The sequence below is a fragment of the Adelges cooleyi genome, unplaced genomic scaffold, assembly GCF_023614345.1.
Source record: "Adelges cooleyi isolate 19-005CV unplaced genomic scaffold, UGA_ACOO_1.1 ACOO_flye_CR_arks_rails_tigmint_CR_PRNA_23, whole genome shotgun sequence".
Taxonomy (NCBI): Eukaryota; Metazoa; Arthropoda; class Insecta; order Hemiptera; family Adelgidae; genus Adelges; species Adelges cooleyi.
The window spans coordinates 14,846,247-14,870,718 of NW_026095893.1; the positions used below are offsets into that span (position 1 = coordinate 14,846,247).

General features: G+C 28.9%; 3 protein-coding genes across 11 annotated transcripts; 2 read left to right on the forward strand and 1 right to left on the reverse strand.

Annotated features, from left to right (window-relative positions):
- Positions 1-320: 320 nt before the first annotated feature.
- LOC126836207 (transcriptional regulator ATRX homolog) lies at positions 321-9,621 on the forward strand. 5 transcript variants are annotated; one of them, XM_050569409.1, is made up of 9 exons: positions 372-956; positions 7,002-7,141; positions 7,230-7,480; positions 7,551-7,686; positions 8,085-8,190; positions 8,260-8,436; positions 8,501-8,687; positions 8,756-8,979; positions 9,057-9,621. In XM_050569409.1, exons 3-9 carry the CDS (start codon positions 7,258-7,260, stop codon positions 9,114-9,116), a joined length of 1,113 nt encoding a protein of 370 aa, XP_050425366.1. In that variant the 5' UTR covers positions 372-956; positions 7,002-7,141; positions 7,230-7,257; the 3' UTR covers positions 9,117-9,621. The 5 variants fall into 5 exon arrangements, with proteins under 5 accessions (XP_050425364.1, XP_050425363.1, XP_050425367.1 ...); XM_050569410.1 differs by having other exon boundaries at positions 366-956; positions 7,002-7,480; positions 8,801-8,979; XM_050569408.1 differs by having other exon boundaries at positions 373-956; positions 7,002-7,480.
- Positions 9,622-11,074: 1,453 nt separating this feature from the next.
- On the forward strand, positions 11,075-14,856 carry LOC126835982 (proteasome inhibitor PI31 subunit-like). Of its 2 annotated transcripts, none has more exons than XM_050568899.1 (6): positions 11,075-11,212; positions 12,645-12,810; positions 13,673-13,822; positions 14,026-14,246; positions 14,364-14,522; positions 14,590-14,856. In XM_050568899.1, exons 1-6 carry the CDS (start codon positions 11,175-11,177, stop codon positions 14,708-14,710), a joined length of 855 nt encoding a protein of 284 aa, XP_050424856.1. In that variant the 5' UTR covers positions 11,075-11,174; the 3' UTR covers positions 14,711-14,856. The 2 variants fall into 2 exon arrangements, with proteins under 2 accessions (XP_050424856.1, XP_050424857.1); XM_050568900.1 differs by lacking the exon at positions 11,075-11,212 and adding an exon at positions 11,509-11,624.
- Positions 14,857-14,899: 43 nt separating this feature from the next.
- LOC126835978 (Golgi-specific brefeldin A-resistance guanine nucleotide exchange factor 1) lies at positions 14,900-24,435 on the reverse strand. Of its 4 annotated transcripts, none has more exons than XM_050568892.1 (35): positions 24,187-24,435; positions 24,020-24,115; positions 23,631-23,730; positions 23,431-23,535; positions 23,131-23,358; positions 22,959-23,059; positions 22,785-22,877; positions 22,545-22,650; positions 22,372-22,482; positions 22,090-22,298; positions 21,812-21,989; positions 21,641-21,756; positions 21,416-21,557; positions 21,238-21,350; positions 20,856-21,058; positions 20,663-20,786; positions 20,394-20,602; positions 20,097-20,333; positions 19,921-20,020; positions 19,657-19,833; positions 19,468-19,591; positions 19,257-19,399; positions 18,563-18,678; positions 18,308-18,467; positions 18,048-18,246; positions 17,858-17,991; positions 17,612-17,795; positions 17,399-17,544; positions 17,158-17,316; positions 16,873-17,070; positions 16,690-16,803; positions 16,423-16,603; positions 16,116-16,359; positions 15,948-16,042; positions 14,900-15,051 (listed from the first exon to the last, which is right to left on the reverse strand). In XM_050568892.1, exons 2-35 carry the CDS (start codon positions 24,104-24,106, stop codon positions 15,002-15,004), a joined length of 4,986 nt encoding a protein of 1,661 aa, XP_050424849.1. In that variant the 5' UTR covers positions 24,107-24,115; positions 24,187-24,435; the 3' UTR covers positions 14,900-15,001. The 4 variants fall into 4 exon arrangements, with proteins under 4 accessions (XP_050424849.1, XP_050424848.1, XP_050424847.1 ...); XM_050568891.1 differs by having other exon boundaries at positions 21,238-21,344; positions 22,749-22,877; XM_050568890.1 differs by having other exon boundaries at positions 22,749-22,877; positions 24,020-24,112; positions 24,187-24,433.
- Positions 24,436-24,472: the final 37 nt, after the last annotated feature.

Consider the following 24,472-nt stretch of genomic DNA (forward strand, 5'->3'; position numbering starts at 1 on the left):
GGTGCCTCCGTCTGGGGTAACGAGAGAAATCTCATAGACCTTTAGCCGGGGTGTAGGACTTGTGTCCACATTCGGAACTTCTGTACATGCCACCAATAGAGAAGATTGAAGCAGCCAATTTCCGCCATCTTGGTGGGAATTAGAGCCTTATCACGTGAGAATAATACATGTTTATAACAATCACAGATTTATATAATATTGATATAATATTATATACATATGTATATAAAATGCATTGATAACACACATAAATCCCACCAGGATGGCGGACCGTCGGCTTCAATTCTTATCGCTAGTTAGCAATCTAGTTTATTATATTATATATCTGTGTTTCGGTTAGAGTAGCGTCACCTTATCTTCTCTACATCGTGATATACAAGCATAGAACGCAGTAGTTATTATCAATAGGTTTATCAGACACACTGTCGAAATATATTGAGATGCTAAATTCCCAAAAAAATCTCATTTCTCATCATGATGATTCTCGTTTCATTAATCATTATCAAATAACAACATATTAATTATGAAATCAAACGTACTTCACGCGTTACTTCTAGTCTAGTAGACTACAGTTCGTTTATTATATAGATTTCGTGTGAGAGTAAGTTGATCAACTGATTAGAATTATACTCCAATTTTAACGTAAATAAAGTTAACCGGCTTCAGCGTGGAAAATGATGCACGTTTAAATGAGTATAATATTGAATCATGTCCAAAACACTATCGTCTATATTAAAACAGACTGTCACGTGCGTGCGATTGTACAGTAGTACAGTGATCAAAAACTGTGTATCGCCAAACGAAGATTTAGTTAAACGTTTAGAAACCGTTTCGTTGGTCGGTTTCTCAGAAAGTAGTGGGTTTGACGTTTTAAGTGCATCAATTGAATTCGCAGATTCCATAACGCGAATAGATACCAAAGGAGTAAAGCCACTAATCACTGTACTAGAAACTTGGTTTGTATTTATATTTTGACTTTTATTTACTATATTATGATAATTTTAGTATTTGTGGCACCACATTTATATTTTAAAAACCAAATATTGGTTGGTAGATTATACCTACATCAATTTTGAAAATATTTATGATAAAAAAATCTAGTTGATAGTGAATAGTACTTTTTTAATACTATTCTTATCGTATGGATTATTTTTAACTGGGAATTGGTTTAAAAGTCACCTGCCAGAGAAAGAGAGATCGCCAATGACTATGTGTCGAACTGGTGACATTGTCCTTATATAATTCTTATCTGTATTTGTTTTATATGGTAATATATGATATTGGCTAATGGTTTATACCTAAAATATTTCTATGCTTGAGACAAAATAATCATAGTAATTATCGTATACCTACCTTTTTAATTCTTATTAAAAAAAATGTATTTTATAGCAATTTTTAATTTAAGTTATTATTAAGCAAGGGTGTTGTTAAAATAATTTGTATATTTATTTATTTAGTTTATAAGTCTATAAATATTTCAATTTTGTATGACTAAAAATAAGTAAATGGTAAACACTAAACCTGTATTTAACTATTTAATGAATGGCACTACAAAAATAAGATTTTTATTTTTATTTCTTCTTAATAATCACTTAAGAGTTCTTTGTATTTTAAGTGATTTCTTAGTTATTTTGTCAAGGCGTTAAGCTCATAAAAAAAATTATTATTAAGTTTTCATAGCATTATATATTAACTACCTACAATTATTTAAGATCAAAACATTTTTTACGTTTATATTTTTAGAGAACATTGATAATATGATTTATATACTATAAGAGACTTTTTTGTTATTCAGATTTTGGACACATAACATGGGAAAACATAAAGCACAACCTTCAGAAAAGAAAATTAAACAGGCTAAAGTTATAACAACAAAATCTAAAAAAGCAAAAGTTAAGAATGTAAAACAATTCAAGAATACTAAGAATATAAATAATACAAAGGGTGTTGCTCAAGATACCAATGAAACAACTGATAGTGCTGTACTTGAGCTTGTGACAAAGCATCCAGAACTGAAACAAACATTTGAGTATGTTTTATATTCTAATAAATATAAACATACATTAACTGATGTATTTAATATAATAAAAATGCTTATGGGAAAATTAGAAGAATTACAAAATCAAGAAGTTGATATTCAAAATATTTTTGAAACCATTAATCTTAATTATAAGATTAGAGGATTAATACAGAGTACTGCTATAAATCTTTCTCATGTAGTGCAACAGTTAAATATAAATGAATCTACCTTTTTGACTTTTGCTCGTTGCTTTAATCCTATTAACACCATTAATAGTAATCAGAATGAAGAAACAGTTTTATCTAAAGAAAATCATGTAAATCATGAAATACCTTTACATTTTGAAAAACCTGCTTCTATCAGAGTTAGGTCGCAAGCAGAATTAAATAATGATTATCCTATGCTTGATAAAATCAAAACTAAAAATGGAAGTATGTATACTAATTTGACGAAGAAGAAGGGCATATTTGGTTCAAAAGATACTGTTGTACTATCATCAGATGATGAAATTGATGAATCTAGGTATTATGACAAGTATATAAAGAGAAGTTTATGGGGAGAACCAAAAAAAAGTGACGCTGAAGATCTTGAAAGTTATGCTATAGGATCAGATTTCACTGAAATTTTATCTGATGATGGTTGTAATGATGTAACTCCACCAACAATAGAAAAACGTGAAAGTACTGTTCCAAAATCTGTCTCTGTGCATAAAACACCAATACAAACGTCTAAAAAGTTAATTAGACCCAAAATATCTGATGAAGCAATAAATGAAGCAAGAAAATTAGATATCCACCATAGAAAACGTTTACAAGAACAAAACTCATTAATTTTGAATATTGTAAAAAAACTGAATCTTCAAACAAATGATATTGTTTTAGAATTTGATATAGCAAATCAGAAGCCATCTATTATTATAAATAAGGAATTGGCTAAAGTATTAAAAGCACATCAAGTTGAAGGTATTAGGTTTTTATGGGATATGGTTTTTGAGTCTGTAGAAAAAACAAATTTGACTGAAGGAACTGGTTGTATTTTGGCTCATCGTATGGGCATTGGTAAAACATTACAAATAATTGCTTTAATATATACAATACTTTGTGAACCAAGAATACATATTAAGACATTTTTGATAATTTGTCCCCCGGGATTAATTTATAATTGGATTGATGAAATATATAAATGGTTGAAAGATATTGACAAAAGTGAAATATTGAAAGTGTACGATTTACCGAAAACCAACAAACTATACAACATTACTAATATAGCTACTTGGAAGACAAAAGGTGGTGTACTTGTACTTAGTTATGAAAACTTTAAATCACTGGTTAATTGCAAAGAAAGTGATTTACGTGAAGCCTTCTGTCACACTTTAATTGACCCTGGACCAGATGTTGTCATCCTAGATGAAGGACATTACATAAAAAATACTCAAACAAAACTGTTGAAAAATCTATCGCTGTTAAAAACCAAAAGGAGAATAGTATTGACAGGTACACCTTTGCAAAACTCATTGAAAGATTATTTTACTCTGGTAGATTTTGTTAAACCAAATATCTTAGGAAATTACAATGATTTTGTATCTATATTTATCAAACCTATTGATTCTGGCCAATTTCTAGATTCCAGTGATGAAGCTGTTAAAACAATGAAGGAAAGAACATTCATACTGCATAGGCTTTTAAGAAATACGGTGCACCGCATAGATGACAGGAACTTAAAGCCATTATTTACAGATAAAATTGAATATACCATTGAGATTAATATGTCTGAATTTCAGTGTGAATTGTATGAGAAATTTTTACATTATGATCAAAAATCAAATGATAAATCAAATGTATTTTGGCGTTTGCATGTCTTAACACTAATAACATTGCATCCTTTAACATTATATAGACTTATACATCTCAAAAATTGTAAGCAAGCCTCAGATCCGGGGATGACAAAGTTTGATGAAAATTTAACTAAAAGTTTGAAATGGGTAAGTGATTATAAAGAAGATCCAAGATTTTTTGAAGCTAGACAGAGTAATAAAATTACTTTTGTGTTGTCTATAATTGATGAATGTCAAAAGAGAAATGAAAAGCTACTTTGTTTTCTGAAATCACCTCTTGCCATGGATGCATTGGAGTATTTTCTACAACAAGAAAAAAGTTGGATTTTAGGAGAACAATATTTTCGCATGGATGGTAAAACTCCGTTATCTATTAGAAATCAAATGTGCGAAGCTTTCAATACACCAGAAAATCCTGCTAGAGTTTTTATATTGTCAATGGGTACTGGTGGTCTTGGATATAATATGGTTGGTGCAAACAGAGTATTATTGCTCAACGCTTCATGGAACCCAAGTGTAGACATACAAGCAATTTATAGATGTTTGCGTTTTGGACAAACCAAAAATGTGTTTGTAAATAGAGTTTTAGCTAAAGGAACTGTTGAGCCAAAAGCATATTATCGGCAAATTTCAAAACTTGGAATGGCAAGTAGTGTTGTTGATTTGCAACATTTCAATAGAAAAGTTTCATTTAGTCAAACTAATGATTTATTTACCTTTGATTCGTCTAATCGCTATAACACACTAGTACCTAATACTAAAGATCCTGTTTTAAATCAGCTGATCAGATGTAACTTAGGGTCAATTAATAATGTCAAAGAACATGATTCCATGTTTGTAGAATCTATGGAAAGTCAGTTAACAAGCGAAGAAAGAAAAGCTATTTGGTTGGCGTATAAAAATAATGAATTAGGTTCAAAAATAATAAAATTTAAAGGTCCAATGCTTCAAGAAATTGAACAAGTTATGGGAATAAAAGTCCCAGAAAATATTGGTGTTGGATTAGAAACTAATGATTTTCTTAGTATATCACAGAACAACTTGGAACAAGTTCCTTTACCACAGTTTTTTAACCAAAGTTCTTCTTCATATTCATCTTGTAGTGAATTTAATAGAAAAAAATTATCGACACCCACTGGAACTCATACAAATTATCGTGCGTGTGATAATTTAAATAGATCATTTGATGAACCTATACAAAACCAATTTAGAAATTTTCAAAATAAAACTTTTAGCCAACACAAAAAATTTCCATTTGTGACACACCCGAAAAATACATTTAGACATCACCAAAATACAAGTGCAAGAGGAGCAGTTAATCAGAATCCGGAAGTAAACATTCAACCCAGAAACTATTTCAAGCAAACTGAAGAACGAAATAATCTGTCAAGAGTTTTTAATCAACAAGAAAATGGACCATCACGGGAGACTAATAATTATCGTGGGCATCAAAGTCGGTACACTAGTTACCACAATCGTACACATTACAACAATAATATTCATAATCGTTCTGGAAATTCCAGATGAAAAGAAGACTGATACATTTTTTTTTTAAACAAATAATGTATATTTTCCTTAACTACGTTCAAAGCACACCTGTAAAATATTCCATAATATTATACTGTTTATATATTTGTTGTTTGTACTCGAATACAAAAAACAATTCAAAAGTAGAATAAGTTTTATTTACCATTCATTAAGGTTTTGTATATTCTTCAGCTGTTTTATTATAATATAATATTATTGTATTCAGTATTTACTTAAATGTTTTATTTGAAATGTTTGTAAAGGTTAAAATACTTATGGGTACATTTTATATTAAAAAAAAAGTGTTGATTAAGACTGTATGAGTGAATAGTAGTTGTATAGTTCAATCTGCGCTAAACTACTACTACAAAAAAAAAAAACTATAGTGGCGTTATTTTTGATTTTACTATATTAGGTAACATTTATTAATTTTCCAAAAAAAGAAGTATAGAACTCTTAATAGGGTGAGGTTAGGTCTCTATCTCTAAAATTAACACATTTTTATATAAATATAAAAATTAAGAGTACCTATAAAGGCCAAAAAATATTAGCTTTATAAATAGAATAAACAAATACAATGTATGAGCTAGTGTTAGTGTTAAACTATTCAGAAAATATATGAGATTCTCTACCCTAGTTATACCACTGCTGATTTAAAGCTACTTACTAAAATAATACTAAAGTTTAATTATTTGTAGTTGTTAAGAAGAAAAACAGTACTTTTAAAAACGACAATGTATAACAGGAAATTCAATCTAAATGAATGTTGAGTTGAATTAAGTTAAATTTTAAACTCTACACTACATATATTTTTTTTTTTATTTATTTTACTAATTTCTCTTTATTTGTACTGTAGGATGAAGTAAAATACATTTATACCTAAAATAAAAATATTCATTCTACAATTGCACTCTTATAATATTATTTATATCACACTGTAGTGTAGGTTGTAGGATTAAATCTAAATTGTATGATACATTTTGTGATTAACTTTTTTCGCATCTACACTGAGATTTTTTATTTTTAGCAATGCAGATAAGTATGCAGTGGTGTAGGATTGTGGATATTATTTTTGTAAATAGTCAGAAAATTTCTTTCTAGTCGATTTATATAGTTACACTCTACTTAGAAACTTAATAATACGTTTGATGAGTAGTCAAATAATATTCTCTTAGCAAAGTAAAATAATAATAAAATGTTTAATAATAATAGTAATATATAAATACTTGTATATACTTAATGTACTTTTCTAACTACTAAAATACACCAATAAAGTATGAGTTTAAAAAAATTAACCAGACTAAACAAAAGTTTCTTTCCCTACTCCAAAATTAAATTATATAATTGGATAATTAATTGCAATTTATTACATAACAAATCGTAATTTTTATAATTTTTAATTGTTGACGTGAGACATGTCTTTGCTCTCATTGATTATCTTAGAAATTGTTACAAAGTAGTAAACAAATAAATATGTGACATTTGAAAATACGCATCTCCTTTTAACTTTGTTTATCTAGTAATGAATTGGAGTAAAGACATGTCCCTTGTTCTGCAACTTTTGTATCACGTACCTAAATTTGTTTCAAGCTGATTTACAATAAAAAATATAATTTACAGGAACACGCCGCTTAGACAGGATGTAGCATCAGATAAAACTACAAGAAAAGATATATTACTGAATGCATCATTAGTTGAAGAAGATTACTTTGTTGCGCCTGCCTGCCAAACAACAACTGTAGAAGATTAAACACTTTTAGGTTATTTATAAAAGAATATTAAACTTAAAAATAGTTATGTTGTACAACTATATTCAAAAATCTTCATAATAGTTGCTTACTTTTATAGTTCATTTTCATTCTATTTATATCACAATATGAGATTAATTAATAAAATACTATCAATGTGTGAAGCATATGATTTTATAAGGCCAGTCATGACCAATAATCATGTTGATTTTGTAAAATATGGTGCCTCTGGTGAGCTGTTACGTCAAAACATTAGAAATGAATGGTTGTACAGTAATGTTACCAGTAGAGATGAAAGTGTTTTTCAAACATGTTATGGAATGCAAAAAGACCGGTTTGCTGATTTATTAAGTAAGACATGGGCCATAAGTGTATATTTATTTATGTAACTAGTTTGAATAATTTTTTTACTTTCTGTAAGGTCTGAAAGAGCCATATACAAATGCAAAACTGTTTTGTAACAGTCAACTACCATTTAATATTACTGATTCTAGAAGTCAATGTGAACAAAAAATAGCAGATAATACTATAATTAATGAAGAGAGCAAATTTTTCAAGTAAATTATGTTTCCTAATTATTTTAACATATTTTTTAAGTTCAATAATTTATATTGAAGCTTATAAGTCATAGGTACCCAAATATTGCCTATCTATTTCAGACATTACCCAAAATACTCTAATTCAGGGTAGGTCTGAGTACAATATTTCTTTAATTAAAAAAAAGATTATTCAGTTTTAACATAATATAAACAGATCGATAGTTTAGTTAAAACCTGTTAAATTAAATTACATATGAGTATAGTAGTAAATTATATAACTGGAGTACTAAAGTTAACTTTACAGTAAGGTCAACATTGTCCTATATTTTTTAAGCCTATATGGATTTAATAAATATTAACGTACACATACATAACTATTCCTTATAATAATAGTTTTATGTTATAAATAAATTTAGTCCCAGACATTATACAAGACTCAAATGTACTGCATTTTGTATACCAGAAGAAGGTCTACAGTTTTTTTACCATTGGCAGCGACAGCGAAAGATTTGGTGGCGTAAAGTAATAAATATTTTTTTTTAATTTGATTGACCTAAATTAATATTAGTTGTAATTCTTGTGTTTTATTAGTTCTCAGCGAACCCTGGAAAATTTTCATTAACTGAAATATCGACTGATGATACTGGACAAGAGTGTACTGAAATTAGAGCCGAATTTGATTGGGGCCAAGAAACTATTGAAACCATCAGCAATGTTGGCTCGAAATTCTTTGATAAACTTGATCCTACAGATCGAGAAAAATTTCTTGTAAGTTTAATGTTAATGAAATTTACTATTATAATTATGATTTAAATTGTCTTTTAAATTTTAGGCGAGAGCAGGTAAAAAAAAGTTGTTACCACATATAATTGAAAGTGAAACAAGTCTAGAAAAAGCATCTATGGTTTTCTTGTGTGATGGTTATGCAGATTTACCATATCACAATGAACGAAGAGAAACATTCCGTTTCCACAGAAAAATAGCGCCTTACAAAATTACATTTGCTGCATCTTTGTCAAGTAAATAAATAATTAAATAGAATTTATGTTGATAGATTATAATAATCATTGAGTTGATTATTTAATAGATGCTAAAAAAGCTGAAGAGTTGAGACAGTTATCTGTTTACCTAGGCCTAGGTTTAAAAAAATCTGGTGTATCAACATTGCTTGCACCCAACATAGCAAAAAAATCACTTGAAACACAATTTACTGATGCTGATTGTCTTGGTATACCTTATACAGCTGTGTTGAGTGAGTCTACATTAGAAAATGGAATTATGGGGCTTAGGAGTATAGAAACAACTCTAGAGGTATAATATAAATTGTATAACGTGTATTTAAACTATGAATTTTTGCTGTTATAAAAAATATAATGAATATGTTTCAGGAAAAGATTCATGTGGCAAATTTAACTTCATATGTTGAACTTCTCATAAAAAATTATTAGTTACAGATTATGATTATAAAAAATAATAGTCAGCAGATATTAAACAATGTTACATTATATTTTGTTTTTTAATTAAATTTACATATGTATTCATTTTTTTTAATATCCATCACTCATCAGTAAACAGTTGATCTAACCTAAGAGATATTTAAATTAAATCATTATAATTTATATATTACATGATATTGTATGTGTGATTATTAGTGTGTATACAAAAAAGTTATATGTATTTTTATACTTTATACTCAGTTCAGTGATGGGCCAAGAGTTCTAAAAAAATAAAGTCGTGACTGGTAGCACTCTGTGGATAAATCGTGGATCAAATCACGATAAACCGACTATTATCATAAATGCAACTGAATAATAAAACCAGGATCATAAGTGAAAGATAATTAAGATATTAAGAATAAGATCCACAAGGAGCGCTACCAGAGACTGACTTTTTCATGTTTTTAATTAAGAACTCTTGTAGCCATGGTTGAAATATATAATTAAAAAACTGCAACCAGTCTTTCTATTGCATTTCTACTCCAATAACCCCGTTTATTTAAACCATGGCATAGATTAAATATTTATGAGCCATGAGCTATAGATAATAAAAAATCGTCGTTGCCGCGAAAAAACCTTTTATGTACCAATTTTACGATTTTGAGGTTTTGGTATCTCTGGATACAGAAAAAAATAAACTATCGTATGATAAAATCTCCAACGTGCTATCTCCATTGTACTATTCTAAAATAAATAAAAATTTTAAAAAGTTACAGTGTATACAGATAAAAAAAAAAGCCCACATCATAGTAAAACCAATACCTTCACTGCTTTGCATCGAAGCTGAAATATTTTTCTGGATTTTTGTGTAAAAGACTTCAAGTGGCCAAATTATGTGTTTTTGGGGTCGGTGATTGCAAATTTAATATTATTTTTCAATTTCACTCAGCCAAAAAAAAATTAATTAAATTAAAAGCTAATACTAGTTCGAGTATCAATTCTGCATAGTTCTAAATAAAATGGCTGTAATGACTTGATAATTATTTTTTAAGATTTTAGGCACTTTTGTTAAAATATACGAAATCTGCGATAAACACAGTTTTCCGGCAATTAAAGAAAGAATGTAGTGCCGAATTGTTCCTTCGTTTAATATGTTATGAATACATATGAGTTCTAACTACTGACAAATTTTCAACTTAAAGGTCTTAAAACTACGGCTAAAAAACCCAAAAAATAAAAATCTTGCACCCCCTAGGAGGATGGGAAATAGATATAATTTAAATTTGATACAACTGACGTGTGCGGGCGCATACCGAATAAATATTTCTTATAAATTTCAACTCGATCCGACTATTTTTCTCGAAATTATAGCCAGTTAAGCTAACTTAAAAACTCGGTATGTTTTTTCAAATTTTAACTGTGAAGAAGTAAACTTTTTCAACTTTTACCCCCCCCCCCCACCCAAGTATCAACTAGATGAAATTTGTGATTTATAGAGTTACTACTCAAAGGAATTGGTCCAGACTCCAGTATTAAAAAAGTTACAGTGTGTACAGATAAAAAAAAGCCCACATCATAGTAAAACCAATACCTTCACTGCTGTGCATCGAAGCTAAAATAAAACCCATTATGTATTACCTACTATAAATCGTTTTGGTTTTACAAGTTTCAGCGTCTCCTGAACAATTAGGTTTTAGCAAGTGGGAGGTTTTTTCGCGGCAACGACGTAATAATAATACGATTTAATATTCATATAATATTAAGAAAATATGCATATTCTGTACTGTAATTATTAATTATAATTTAGGAAAGAGAATATTTCATTTGTCTACAATTATATTATCCTTAATGTTAACCTCGAATGACGAATCATCGTTTAGTGTTCTGTACCGGTCAATTTTGATTAGTCATTACTTAATGTTCCAATTCATAAATTGATTAGCGACTATTTTAATGACTCGTCTTAACGTGATAACTGATAAGTGATAAGGCATTTCGGTTTTAAACGTTTAGTTGCTGTATTTATACTTTCGTGAAAAAGTACTTTTTGTCCTATGAATTTGTACGTATATGTTATTTACTCCAAAGCTTAACATAACATTTCACTGGTATGTATATGTAGCGTACATCTGTATGAATTATTGTGAATGTGTAACTTTATAAAATAAAATAACTAAAAGTACAGCATTTTATATTTACGACATATTGCACTTGCAATGGAGGAATAAGTAAATTTCGATTTTAGCTGGATAGTATCTCCTAAAATAAATGATCGAACAAATGGAAAATCTATATAATATTTATTATATTAATTGCTAGTATTACAAAGTAGAACTCTTATTCTGTGTTTGGGAGTCTTAGTTGGGTTGCAAGCTATTTAAATTGTACACTAGGCTCTAGGGACGTGTTATGAAAACTCTTATTAACCAAGAAAGGTTAAATATAAATTTTGTATTATGTAGTATGATCAAATAAATAAATAACCTAAAGTTTTATATTGTAGAAGATCTACATATATAGGTGAGTGGCTCTTATTCAAGTTGTTTTTGAATTACGAGAAATGCACCCTCTAATTGGTTTCAAATAGTTATTGCAAAATCCTCCACTATAATTCCTTTTTTATTATGAAAATGTTTACAACTGTTTACAGCTTATGACGGTAGTTAATTTATTTTTATTTATTAATTTAGTAATTATTTATATACATTTATCAATCAATTCTTATTGAATTGTTTTCTATTATTTATTAGGTATTTTAACTTGCTAATAGGTTCTAGTAAGTGCTTAAAGTAATACATGTTCAATGTTGTGATATTATTATGAAAATGTTGTGTATAAAACATACAGTAAATTAGTCATATGTTATAGCTTGTATACATTAATTTATATATATATATATATATTTACTTTATAAATTCATGACTGATAGATTGGTCGTTTTGATGGATATTAGTTACTACTGTTATAATCTGTAAACATTTTCATAATGAAAAAAATGTGTACTTTCAAAAAACTGCAAATAATAAGTCATTTAAGTTTTTAAAATGTATTTAACAAATACATTTTGCTCCATTAATGAACAAGGAACAATTACATTTTATTTGTTCCGGAACGATTACTACAGGGAGTCATAAACGAACCTGTTCTAGAATTAGTTCCGAACCCTTGATTTAAAAAACTGATTTAATGGATACCATCAAAAAAATCAGGTGGGCTATGAAATTCGGAATTCTTGTACATAAGAATTTTTAATATCACATCTCAGAAAGAAATGTATTTATTTTATTCCTAAAATTGTCTTTTTTAAGATCTGGACTGCACTTTCACACGCAGGTTATGATTTAAGAGGAACAAGACAACTTATTGTGTTAACTGATAGTAGTCCAGCTAATCTAGGGTGATTGACAACTTTGGTTATAGTACTTAGTACCACATTTTTTAAATGTCGAAATATGTTTAGAATATTTTTGAAATCCATTTGTTTTTGTGTTATAATTTATCCATGAATTATTTCTACTAATAAGTAATTTTTTTACATAGGCCCAGTGAACAATCAAGAAGCATGGCGGAAGTAAATACTAGATTTTGGTCTTTAGTAACCAATTATTTCAAAAAAGATTTTAAAAAACCGGAAGATAATTTAACTGTACTAGTACATTGGCTGCTACTACAGAATGATTTTCAAGTTCTTAACCCTGGCAATGAGGTATTTTTAAAAACTTTTTGTTGATATATAAAAATATTTTATAAAAAGTACTTAAATAACATAGGTTATTTGTATGAACATTGAATCCCTCTTGTATATTAATTTGGGTAATAAATTATGCACGTTTCTTCTGATTGTTGGTGGGTTGTTCTTTTCCAATCCTGCACTGCTGATTTCTAATACCTTACCATATAAGCAGATTATCTGTCTGTTACACAGTGTAGTATAATCTGACCCTGATACTTCTAGTACTAAGTTTTACACAACTTTAGCACACCGTAACATTATTTATGTGCTAATAAAAAATGCAAGGAGGGTAAATGACTGACTAGACATAGTTTTAAAACAATTTTTTTAGGTACAATTAGTTATACTGTTTTATTTAAATATTATCCTAGCATTGATCATGCTTTATTTATTTATTTAATTCACATACCACGACACAACCAAATCGCTAGTGATTTGGTTCACTGTAACCGTCAGATGTTATAGTCTCTAGTCTTCCAGGAATTAACACCTCAACTGAAAAGTTTTGTGTGATCAGCAAGCGATCTTTATCACTTTCGTTTCCTCATGAAGGCAAGTCCTTTCCATCATAGAGACCGCTCCCACGAATCCAACCGCAGACTGGGTGTTAGTTGGCCGCCCCCAACACTCACTTCAGTCATCCTATACTACTCAATTCACCTGGCTTTCGACCACAATTTGCCGCTTTGGAGGCATATTGACATCCTCGTTCTACATCGAACTAGTCACCTCTCCTCTCGACTATTTATCTATATTAGAACCCAGCAGGGCTAGTGGTTGGTCCATACTATGAAAAATTAATATTTTAATCTATTATTTCCATGTTATGATGTAGAATGGAATAGATGATGATGATCAACCCTCAGATATTTTGCCAGAAAATTGGTCACATGGAGAAACGTATAAACTTCGTTATACTCGCGACAAGAAGTTGTTCATTTTAAATGGTGTTAAAGCAGGAGAAAGTCTCATTTTTAATTTCTATGTAAGTTTAAACTAATTTGTCTTATTAAGTTGCACACATTTGTTAAATTATAAATTAAAAAAATAGCACAATAATTATAATATTCTTACAATATATAAATTCTTCTGGTCTTACATGTTTTTTTTAACCATACTGTTGTATTTATGCACTGATTAGAAAATAATGTTAAACATTAAATTATTAAGTTGTGGTTTATTTTTAAGGATGTAGAAACAAAACAAGTATCAAGTGCCGCTCTTGGAAATATTGATACAACTGTACACTGTCTCAGTGATTTGAACACAGAATATTTTTTAAATATTGTTGGTCTGTTACAAAAAGATTTAGTTGATCCTATGCAGAAAGTGTATGAGGATAGAAAAGCAGCAAGCACTCAAACTCAGACACAACCAAAAGAATACGAATCTACGGAATCACCTCTCCTGTAATTATTATTTTAATACCCTGTACTATTATCTTAGTCGATAGGCCGAGAAGTGAATAATTATTTTTTATTTTCCAATAAAAATTAGATATTAATGATATTTTGTTCTTTTTTTAGTATTTCAAGAACACCACCGTTTGGGTTTGGGCGTAGAGATCCTTATCCAACTTATGGCATGCCAGATATAGATCCGTTGGGTGGTTTACGTCAACCAGGCGAAGGAATGTTATTTGATCCTGTCCCAAGAGGAAATGGCAGAGCAGGAATGTTTCCTGGGTAAATCACCAACTTTCATGATCACATATGATTGATATTTATTTTACTAATAATTCTATTTCATTAGAGTTCACCCAAGTGCACGTTTTGATCCTATACATCCACCAAATGCAGGTCTGTTTGGCAATAGAAGACCAAATCCTGATCACATGAGACCACCAGATTTTGATGATAATTTGTACATGTAGGATGGCTGTGATACGTATTTTTTAATTCAATTTTTCACATAAATTGTTAGGTAATAATTAAATTGTGATTACTTAAGATTTTATTTTGTAACTAAACTGTGTTTAATTTCTTACTGATTCAATAAATCTTTTTAATTTTTAAAAAATGCATTAGTTAAACGGAAGTCAAAACAATAAATAACTCATTTGTAAAATATATTAAGAAATATGAACACGCACAAAAAAAAAAATAATAATAATATTATGAAATTTGAACATTTAAGTTATAAATAAAAAATTGTAAATCGATTACTAATCACATGGCGGATATTGTTTTTTTCCGTATTCTTGTGTTTGGTTATCTAAAATAAATAACATATGGTATTTGATTGAAAAATATAACACTAAATTTTAGTTTGATACACTGGTTTTAAGCGATCTGTAAAAATATGACTATAATAACAAGTAGAGCTTGGATGTTAATGACTTTAAATGTATTACATTATGCATTTCAAAATATCAAAATGTGCAATTATATGTCTATATTGAAATCAGCTAAAAAAATTTAGCCGAGTTTTCAAATAGTCGACTTGACATATTATAAATAACATTTTACATAGGTTAATTATTTAAAAAGGTGTTATACGTATCATGGTAACATTGAATTACAATTATTTTGGTGATGTTTTCAAATTTAAAAGAACAATGACGATTATTTTAGAAAAGTTTGGACAATATTTTATAACCATAACTTTTGTTAAATACTTGTCCCTTTTTTCGTTGATTTTTTTTAGCTAAATATATTATGCTTTAACCCATTAACGCCGGAGTTCTTTTTTTTTTAAATAATTGGTGTCTTGGGTGCTTGTTTTTATTATTTTTAGAATAAAAAAAACACAAAGTTGTGTACTTTAAAATTTGAAAAAATTGGATGTTGCCATATAGCAACGCTAGGCGCTAATAGGTTAAAGTGTATAAAACTTCCAGTTTATTTTATTCAAAAATGAAAATATTAAAGACTTAAATAAGGAAATTAAAAATTAAAAAATTAGAATTTCAGAGTAATTAATTAGTATTATAACCATCTTTTGTTGTACTATACAATTATTAGTTGTATACACAGTAAATATTACAATATGAATATTAACATTTATTGTTATATAGTAAGTATATTTCATTAAATATATTAAATAATTAACAAAACAAATAGAATAGATACTTTATTTTTTTATAAAAACACTTTAAAAATTTTACTTACCAATTTCATTAGCATTCTCGCTTTTAACAGGGATATATGGTTGTGAAATAGGGACAGTTGTTATTACAGCAACCAGTTCATCATTTTGATCATCCCTTTTGAGTAATAATACAATATCATAAATATTCTATTAAAAAAATGAAATATTTTTTTTTTTTTAGTACTTACCCAATGCAATGCTTATTATTATCAATAATATTAGAAACAGGTATCTCAGAGTGAATGTCTACCGATCGCCGATGAATATCATTAGATTGTGGAAGAATAGGCATTTGAGATGCTAGATTTCTCTGGGAAATTTCCAAAGACAAAGGCATCTGAGGTGTCATTGTGATATCAGGATTAATGGGTGTTTGAGGGTTTGATACATCAGATAAAACTGATACCGCTGATATAATTTGATTTTGAGGATCTAACAATTTTTAAATTACACAAAGAAAAATTCATAGTTTTAAAAAATATTTTGATGGATTACCTATTTGTCTACTGTTGTAATGCTGTAATAAATCTTCAGACATATTTGGTAAAAATGTATTAACTTTGGTCCACGTAGCATCCCAGAATGTTTGCTTGCTGTGCAACTCTTCTTTGCTATTTGCTTTACCATTTAACATCACTAATAACATATTCTTTAATGTTTCTGGAATAGCTTCACTCTGAGATTAAAATTATTGAAATATAAATAAAAAATAAAGATAATTGTAATATGAAAAACTACTCCAATGTCTTCTTCTCTAATTACCAGTGTATCGCTGTTATCAGAAATCATAAATTTGTGCATTAAATCTAAAACTGTAGTCCATAAATCCACAAATGTTGGTAACGATTGTAGTTGAATTAAATGGTGTAAGAAAACCTACAATATGACAATATGAGATTATATATACGTCATTAGATTATATTTACGTCATTTTATTTAAAGTACCTTAGAAAGGAGTGTAGCAGATCGCATTTTCGTTTCATCTAATCCACTTGGATCGATATCTTGACCACATACCAAAAGTCTGTTCATCAATGGAAATAGAACTTTGCGGAAACACGCTTCCCATTCATCACCACTTAAAGTTACTAAATCATGCATTAATAGTGCTCGTTGCAAGTAAGTTACTGCACTCATTCTTACCTATTAACAGAATGAGATTTGATAAAAACTACAACTAAGTAACAATGATAGTATTGTTATTTAGATATTTTTTTTTTGTTATCTCACATCACGACGACAGTCACAACAGAGGCTAGCGATTCCTTGTAGAAGTGGACACCAACCGTGATTCCATAAGGATATGAATTCTACGTCAGGATTTTCTTCTGCCCAATAACGGTAAATATCAGCAGTGCTCGTATGTAATGTATGCATGAGATCCAATAGCTATTAGTATGTTAATTTGTAATTAACACTTTATTTTCAAGAATAATTAAAAAAAATAATAATAATAATAAACTAAAATCACTTGGATAGAAATTTGAGTATAACTACTGGGGATATCTTCAGAATCGCTGTCATCGGCATCATATGGATTAGAATTCTTAGACTTATTTGATTTTTGTTGCAAGCGTTTTGGCTTTTCACTTAACTTTTGACGCATATTCTTATCTCCTATAAAAAAAACAATATTAGTTTTATGACTTCTGCTTAAAATAGAGCCTATTCATATTATACATACTTGTTTGCAAACTAGCTCGTGCAAAGTTTTTAAGGACTGAAACACATTTGGCAAAGTTGTATGGTGTAATATGTGCAATATTACGAACCAAAAATGACAAACATTCACAACACTTCACAAATGAAAATGGATCATGACGAGTAAATATAGTATTTTCAGCCCAAATTTCCAACATTCCTTCATTCTGTAAAACCTTTATATGAACAAATTTCATAAAATAATTATATATATTACGTGTATATTTACTTTTGACCATTCTGCTTGATTTTTATCAGGCGGGGAAGATGATGGTGTAGGTATATTATTCACTGATTGAACATCTAGTCCACTGTCATCATTACTATCACTTACATTAACTGGGTCGTTATCGATTCGGCTGTCTATAAAAAAATGTTGTATAGTTCTTTTAGAAATGATATTTATTTATAATAGGTACCTAATTGATGTTGATTATTAGGTATGACACCTGCACCCACATATTCTAAAATTGTTAAGATTAGAGCCCAATCGTCTTTAGAATGAATATTTGGTGCACACATTTTTAATAATTCGTACATTCCAAATGCTATTTGTCTACCGACAATTTGTAAAGACTCTGTATTGAGCTTCAGTAATATACTTAGCGATTGTAAAACCTTAAAAATAAAAAAATGAGAGATAAAATATGGTTAGGCTATTAACAACAAATCTATTTACCATTGAACTGATTTCTTCTCGTCTCATTAAACGAGATGCTAATCTCATTAGACCAACAACTGTACGTTCTAAAAGAAATTTGTGTTTATATTCAATGGCACCCATCATAAGATTACACAAGTGTTGTCTCACTTGATCCCACACAGTGTTGACTCTATCTCTGTGTATTTAGTTTTTTAAATTTTTTTTAGTAATGAAACGGTCATTATTTAAATATTATTAATCATATTTATCTTAGTTATTTATTATCAATACCTATTTTGTAAAACTATTTTAAGAAGCATTTCCAATAAAAAACAAGCAGAGTTTTCATTATCTCGGGACCCCAATAATAATATTCCATCAGGTTTATAAAATGTTCCAACGAGGGCCTAAAAAATGTAAACTTTAAATTGTGCTTATATAGGGTCCGGCAAAAAAACCTTCTGTATTTAGAGATGGTGGTACAACGGTGGAGGGAGTATCGATCGATAGCGGTATCTATACCATTTTCTCCGACCTAACTTAAACCAGTTTGCTAGGAACCATGAAGCAATTTTGAGAGAGTTGTTTACTGGACGTTTTCTATCTTTGCGAAGAGACGTAACCTGGCCCCCAAGGTCACCCGATTTATCACCTTGTGATTTTTGTCTTTGGGGACTTAAGGAGGCAATCAGCCATTACATTGGAAATGACACGAAGAGCTATGGACAACTTTGAGGAACTTTTGCCGCGTGTGTGAGCTGTTGCTTCGTCTTGTTGGGACCAGACTTCTCTCTCTTCATGGTTCCAAGCAAACTGGTTTAGGTTACATCGGAGAAAATGGCATGGATCCGCTATCAATCGATACTCCCTCCACCACAACTCACACAGCACCACCACGAAGTACGGGAGGTTTTTTTGCTGGACCCTGTTTATTACTCATAAGTTATTATAAAAAATGTATATATATATATAAATAAATAAATACTTTAACTAAAGCTTCTAAAGACTCTATGGTAAGAAATTTTGATTCAGTAATCAAACTTTCCAAACGGCTTTCGGACACACATATTCTAGAAGCCTCAATCAGTTCTGCTTCATTTGGTGTTTGTATTTTGTGACTAATTGGTTCTAATTAAAATTAAGAATATAAATTAGTTTTGGTTTTTATCAGTAAAGATGACTTGCAAGTAACTTACCACCTCCAGAAGCTATGTATGAGTAAAGAGAACTAAACAACCCGGATTCTGATTTTTGAGATCCTGGAGGGATTGCTTCACGAATTAATGAAACTTTGCCACTTAATTCCAAAAAATCTTCAGACTAATAGACACAAAATATATCATATTAAGCGTTTCGTCACAAACAATGAATAAAATAATTATTACCTCGACTAATATAGTCGGCAACAAGTTGCATTTATATAGTTGCAAAATTATGTCAAACAAGCTTGACCACCCTTCACGAATAATATCACCATACATGTGAGTAACACTGAAAAGGGTGCGTGCGGCAAGTTGAGATTTTGGATTACTACCAAACAGTATTGTAACATTTTCCGGACACTAATAAGTTTGAATATAAAATTTAGCAGTAACTATTACTAAAAGTAAATACATTTTAATGTAACTCAAACACTGCGAAATACTTACATCTGGATTATTTTGCAAATTAGTAAATTTGCATAATGACATAATCAAACTATCAAATTCTGTACACATACCATAATGTGCACAAATAAAAGCACATTTTCTAAAATATATATAAAAAACATTTTGTGTAATTATAAAATTTTGAATGGCAAATAAACTAGTCTCATCAACCATACCTTAGACCCAAAATAGTTCTAGTATAAACAGCTTGATGGTTAGACTTGTCGAAAATAGAGCTCAGAGCAGATAAAGTTGGACCCCAACATATAGAAAATAACTCATGATCAAAAACACCACTAGGTGCTTGTATATATGTACCGTCTTTGCCAGCTGCACGACGCAATAACACTTTCCACAAATAATTTTCTAATACAGCACCACTTTGTTCAGCTGGCATTACTATTTCTTTTGATCTAGAATAACGATATAATAAATTGAACTGATTGCAAAACCAACAAGTATTAAAGTTTTACTTTATATCTTTGAAGATTTCTTCTAACATAATTTGGTCAAAATCTTCCCCACCATTCAATTTTTTTAGATTACGTTTAAATGACTCTGGTGTCATGGGTTGATCAATTCTTCTGACATTTTGGTTGTGCTGGTCAACATTTAACATTATAATTGCATAAGCTAACAAAAACGCACATTCTGCATTTGCAAATGGTTCTCCATTACATTTCTGAAATATTGCACTTAATTTTTATATAATTCTGTAGAGAAAAAATTAAAATAATCTTACATGCCAGTGTTCTGTAAATGGTTCCAATACAAATGATATTAACGGTGACTCTCCCGGTAGTCTAAATGCTTCCAAATACATTCTTAATGCTTCATCAAGACGGGTTCCGTATAAATCAAAAGAGCTATACAAAAATGACAAATTTAATCACCAAAAATAGAAAAATAAATTAATCATCACTTTGAATCAGTACTTTATAAAACTATTTAGAACATCCACATTGTTTTTGTTGCTAACATATTCACCAATCATTTTCTTATCCAAAAGTGGATTTTCTTTTAGAAATGTAGCAATTTCAGTGGGATTTAATGGTGTCGAAAGAAGACCATGCTCTTGTAAGAACTCAATACCTTTTTTAGGTTTTGTGTTAAACTTTTCTGTTCCTGAAGACAATAACTGTAATATAAAACAATAATATTGTCTACATTACATGATTTAATGAAATACAGGTTAAAAATATTTTTATTAATAGTATCTTATTATTATATTTGATATGTATTGTATGATAATTATTTTGACTCACTACACTTCTTGTAAAGAAGTATCAACATGAAATATCTTTATAAAAATAATACCTTCTTCTTTCTTTTAATAGCCATTAGTTCTTCATGACTTGGAATGTTAATGCCAAAATCCATCTGCCATTTCTCTACACGTGTTTCAGGTTCTGATTTTTGATCATCTGATACTAAAATTGTTTTAATTGCTTATATTTATAAATGTTATAATTATTTTACTCAAATTATAACTTACTATCATAAGTTGAACTACTTTCTGATTTTTGAGTAAATTGTGTTCGATTGTGACAGTGTCGTTCAATGGAATCTACCACAGCAAGAAGTGCATCCATTGAAAGTAAATGTATACTGTATATATCACTTATTGGAAAAATATTCTAAAAGAAAAATCCAAAATCAATATGGTAAGTGTCATAAGGATCTTTAAACTTGATACAGTTTGTATATTTTGTTAACTTACTTTAGATAGTAGTTTAGTAATATCATCATACAGATCTGAGCTATAAAGCCCACAATCATAATTTAAATATAGTTCAGTTACAAGTCCAGGTATTTTCCAAAGTTTTACAAGACATTCTAAAATTAAAATACATTATGACCAATATACATATTTTTAAAATAAAACATATACTTAAGGCTAGTTCTCTTTTTCCATATGGTACTTTTGAATTATCATTAACAATTATGTTGATCAGGCTAGACAAGTAGTATTCCAATTGAAACTTTAATAGTTGACGCATAGATTCAAATACTAAAAAAGCCAGTCTGAGACTAGAACTGAATATCGGCATTTTTTCATAAGATAACAGCTATAAAAAGAATATGTGCATAATTAGTGAAATACTAAATTATAAATTTGATATTTCTTTTATCTTAGTAAATAAACAGTTTGAAACCATTTAAACTTACAGAAATTATATTACGACATAGTTGGTCTTTTATGACGGAGTGCATATTAGGATGACACATTATAGCATAAGCTCCTACTTCAAAAGCTATCACCAACAGATTGAGTCCAACTCCTATCATAACTTCAGTGTTCTGCTGATCATGAGGATCACAAGCGTCCACAAGAAATTTGATTAGCTCCAGAACACAACCACTATTGTATGGAACTTCTAAAGTTGTGAAATATTTGAATGTATTAATACTTTTTCAAATACTATAATTATTATAAATTAAGCAACTTACTGGTATAAGGCATTGTCACCTGTGTTGTAAATCTTACTCCTTGACCATTTATATATTCTTTTTTTTCATTATCAATTGTATTTTCGTCTCTGTTAATATTTGTTTGACCCCCTTAAAAAAAGAAAAAATTTATAAAAAAAATTAATAATTTAAAACATTTATAATTTGTTTACCATTGTTAAGTGAAGGAGTGTCATCTATTGATGGAATGCTAATAGTTTGAGAATTTATATTTTCTGGAAGTGGTTCAATAGATTCATTACCAAAAGTAACATTGCACTACAATAAAAAAAAAAAAAAAGCTTATTTTATTGAAATTGTCCAAGAAAATGTCTACAATTATTAGTAATCGGATATAAACATTAAATATTAGTTACATGATTAATAGGAACATCATGGTCTAATAACTTAACAGAGATTGTGTCAACAGGAGTCTGCACATTTTCAGTACTGTTGCTGTGTTCTCTCAATGGATCACTATAATTTTTCATGTTCAATCCTAATCTCTAAAAAATCATAGATAGTAATTTTATTGCTAAATACTATAATGTAAATTATCAATTATGTTAGTTTAATTGAAAACTAACTTTTGGGAAATTGCCATGTTCTTTGTTTAAGATGACTAATCTTGAGAAAAGCAGTTGAATTATATCTTTTAGGCAGTATTCAGCATATGACCGAACAAATTCTATGATGAGTAATATTAAAAAATAACATCATCAATACAAGTTTTTACAGTATATTATAATTTCTACACACCACTAAGTCTGACTTCAAAACAAAATCGGAAACAGCTCATCATTATTTCACAAACGCTTTCATTTGGGAGATACTCCCCTTCTGGTGACATTATCAAACAATATAAAACTTGTAATGTTTTCATTAAAACGATAGCATCACTAGTCTTTTCTGTGCCTAAAAATCTCGTGTGTGTAATTGCGTCCGCAATATTTTCCACAGTTGTTAGCAATTTAACTTCAGGAACACCTTAAACAAAATTAATTTATGATAAAAATTTAAAATGAAAATCAGTGATATCTAAGTTATTAAAAATCATACATCTTTTAATTAATCCATATTTGATAAATTTGTAAATGGATATCAAAGCTAGGCTAGTTACTGGACCAGTAATTTCTTCACAACGAATGACATCTAAAAATGGTTCTAAAAAACAATAAATAATTTATTGTATTTTAAGTTACAAAAAATCTAAAGCAGTTTTAACAATTATACTACATTAATTAGTAATTAAGAATTACCTATAACATGATCAAAATTAAGTGACATCAAATCTTCTACTTGATTGGTAGCATCTCGTAATTTAAACAATCTCTTACAAGGAGAATACCTTTCTTCATCCTAAAAATGAGTCAACTAAGTAAAATCACATAAAAAAATATAGTTTTTATTTTAGTAACAAAATCATTCATTTTAACAGAAGAAATAATAATTTACTGAGAAAAGATACATTATACTAGGATTTATCTTTTAAGACTGTACAATACATGTACCCCAAACCTAATGCCAATGACCAGAGTCAAGACATTTATTATTTAAATTAAAAAAAGTTTATAAAAATGTATTCTTTACTATTTATTTTATAATAATGGGTTCTTAATAAATGTGTGTCCAATCTAGTATAACTAACCTGGTAAGAATTATGGTCTCTCTTCAAAGCAGAAATTAATGACAACAGCTCACCCTGAACAATGTACAATCCATTTGCTGCATACATTTTCTTCTTCTTCAAAAAAAGTACAAAACTATAGTTAATAATGGAAGTCAAACACTAGGTATATTAAACAATTCAATTACTTTTGAGCTTTATTTTCCTCCTTACTAGCAAAACTTTGACATGATATAGTGAAGAACTAATCTGTTGTCTATTTGTTTTTGTATTAAAATAAAAATATTTAGTCGAAACACCCTATGCTTCAAAAGTAATCACTATAGTTTGTTGTAATAGTTGGTTTTGAATAATTAATAATTAGGAATTGGATGGGTTGATATCTTGATAACACGTCAATAATGATAACACGTATTAAACAAGGATTTTTGTAATGCTGAACTTGTACCCTCTTTGGAACTTGGGCCAAAGCTA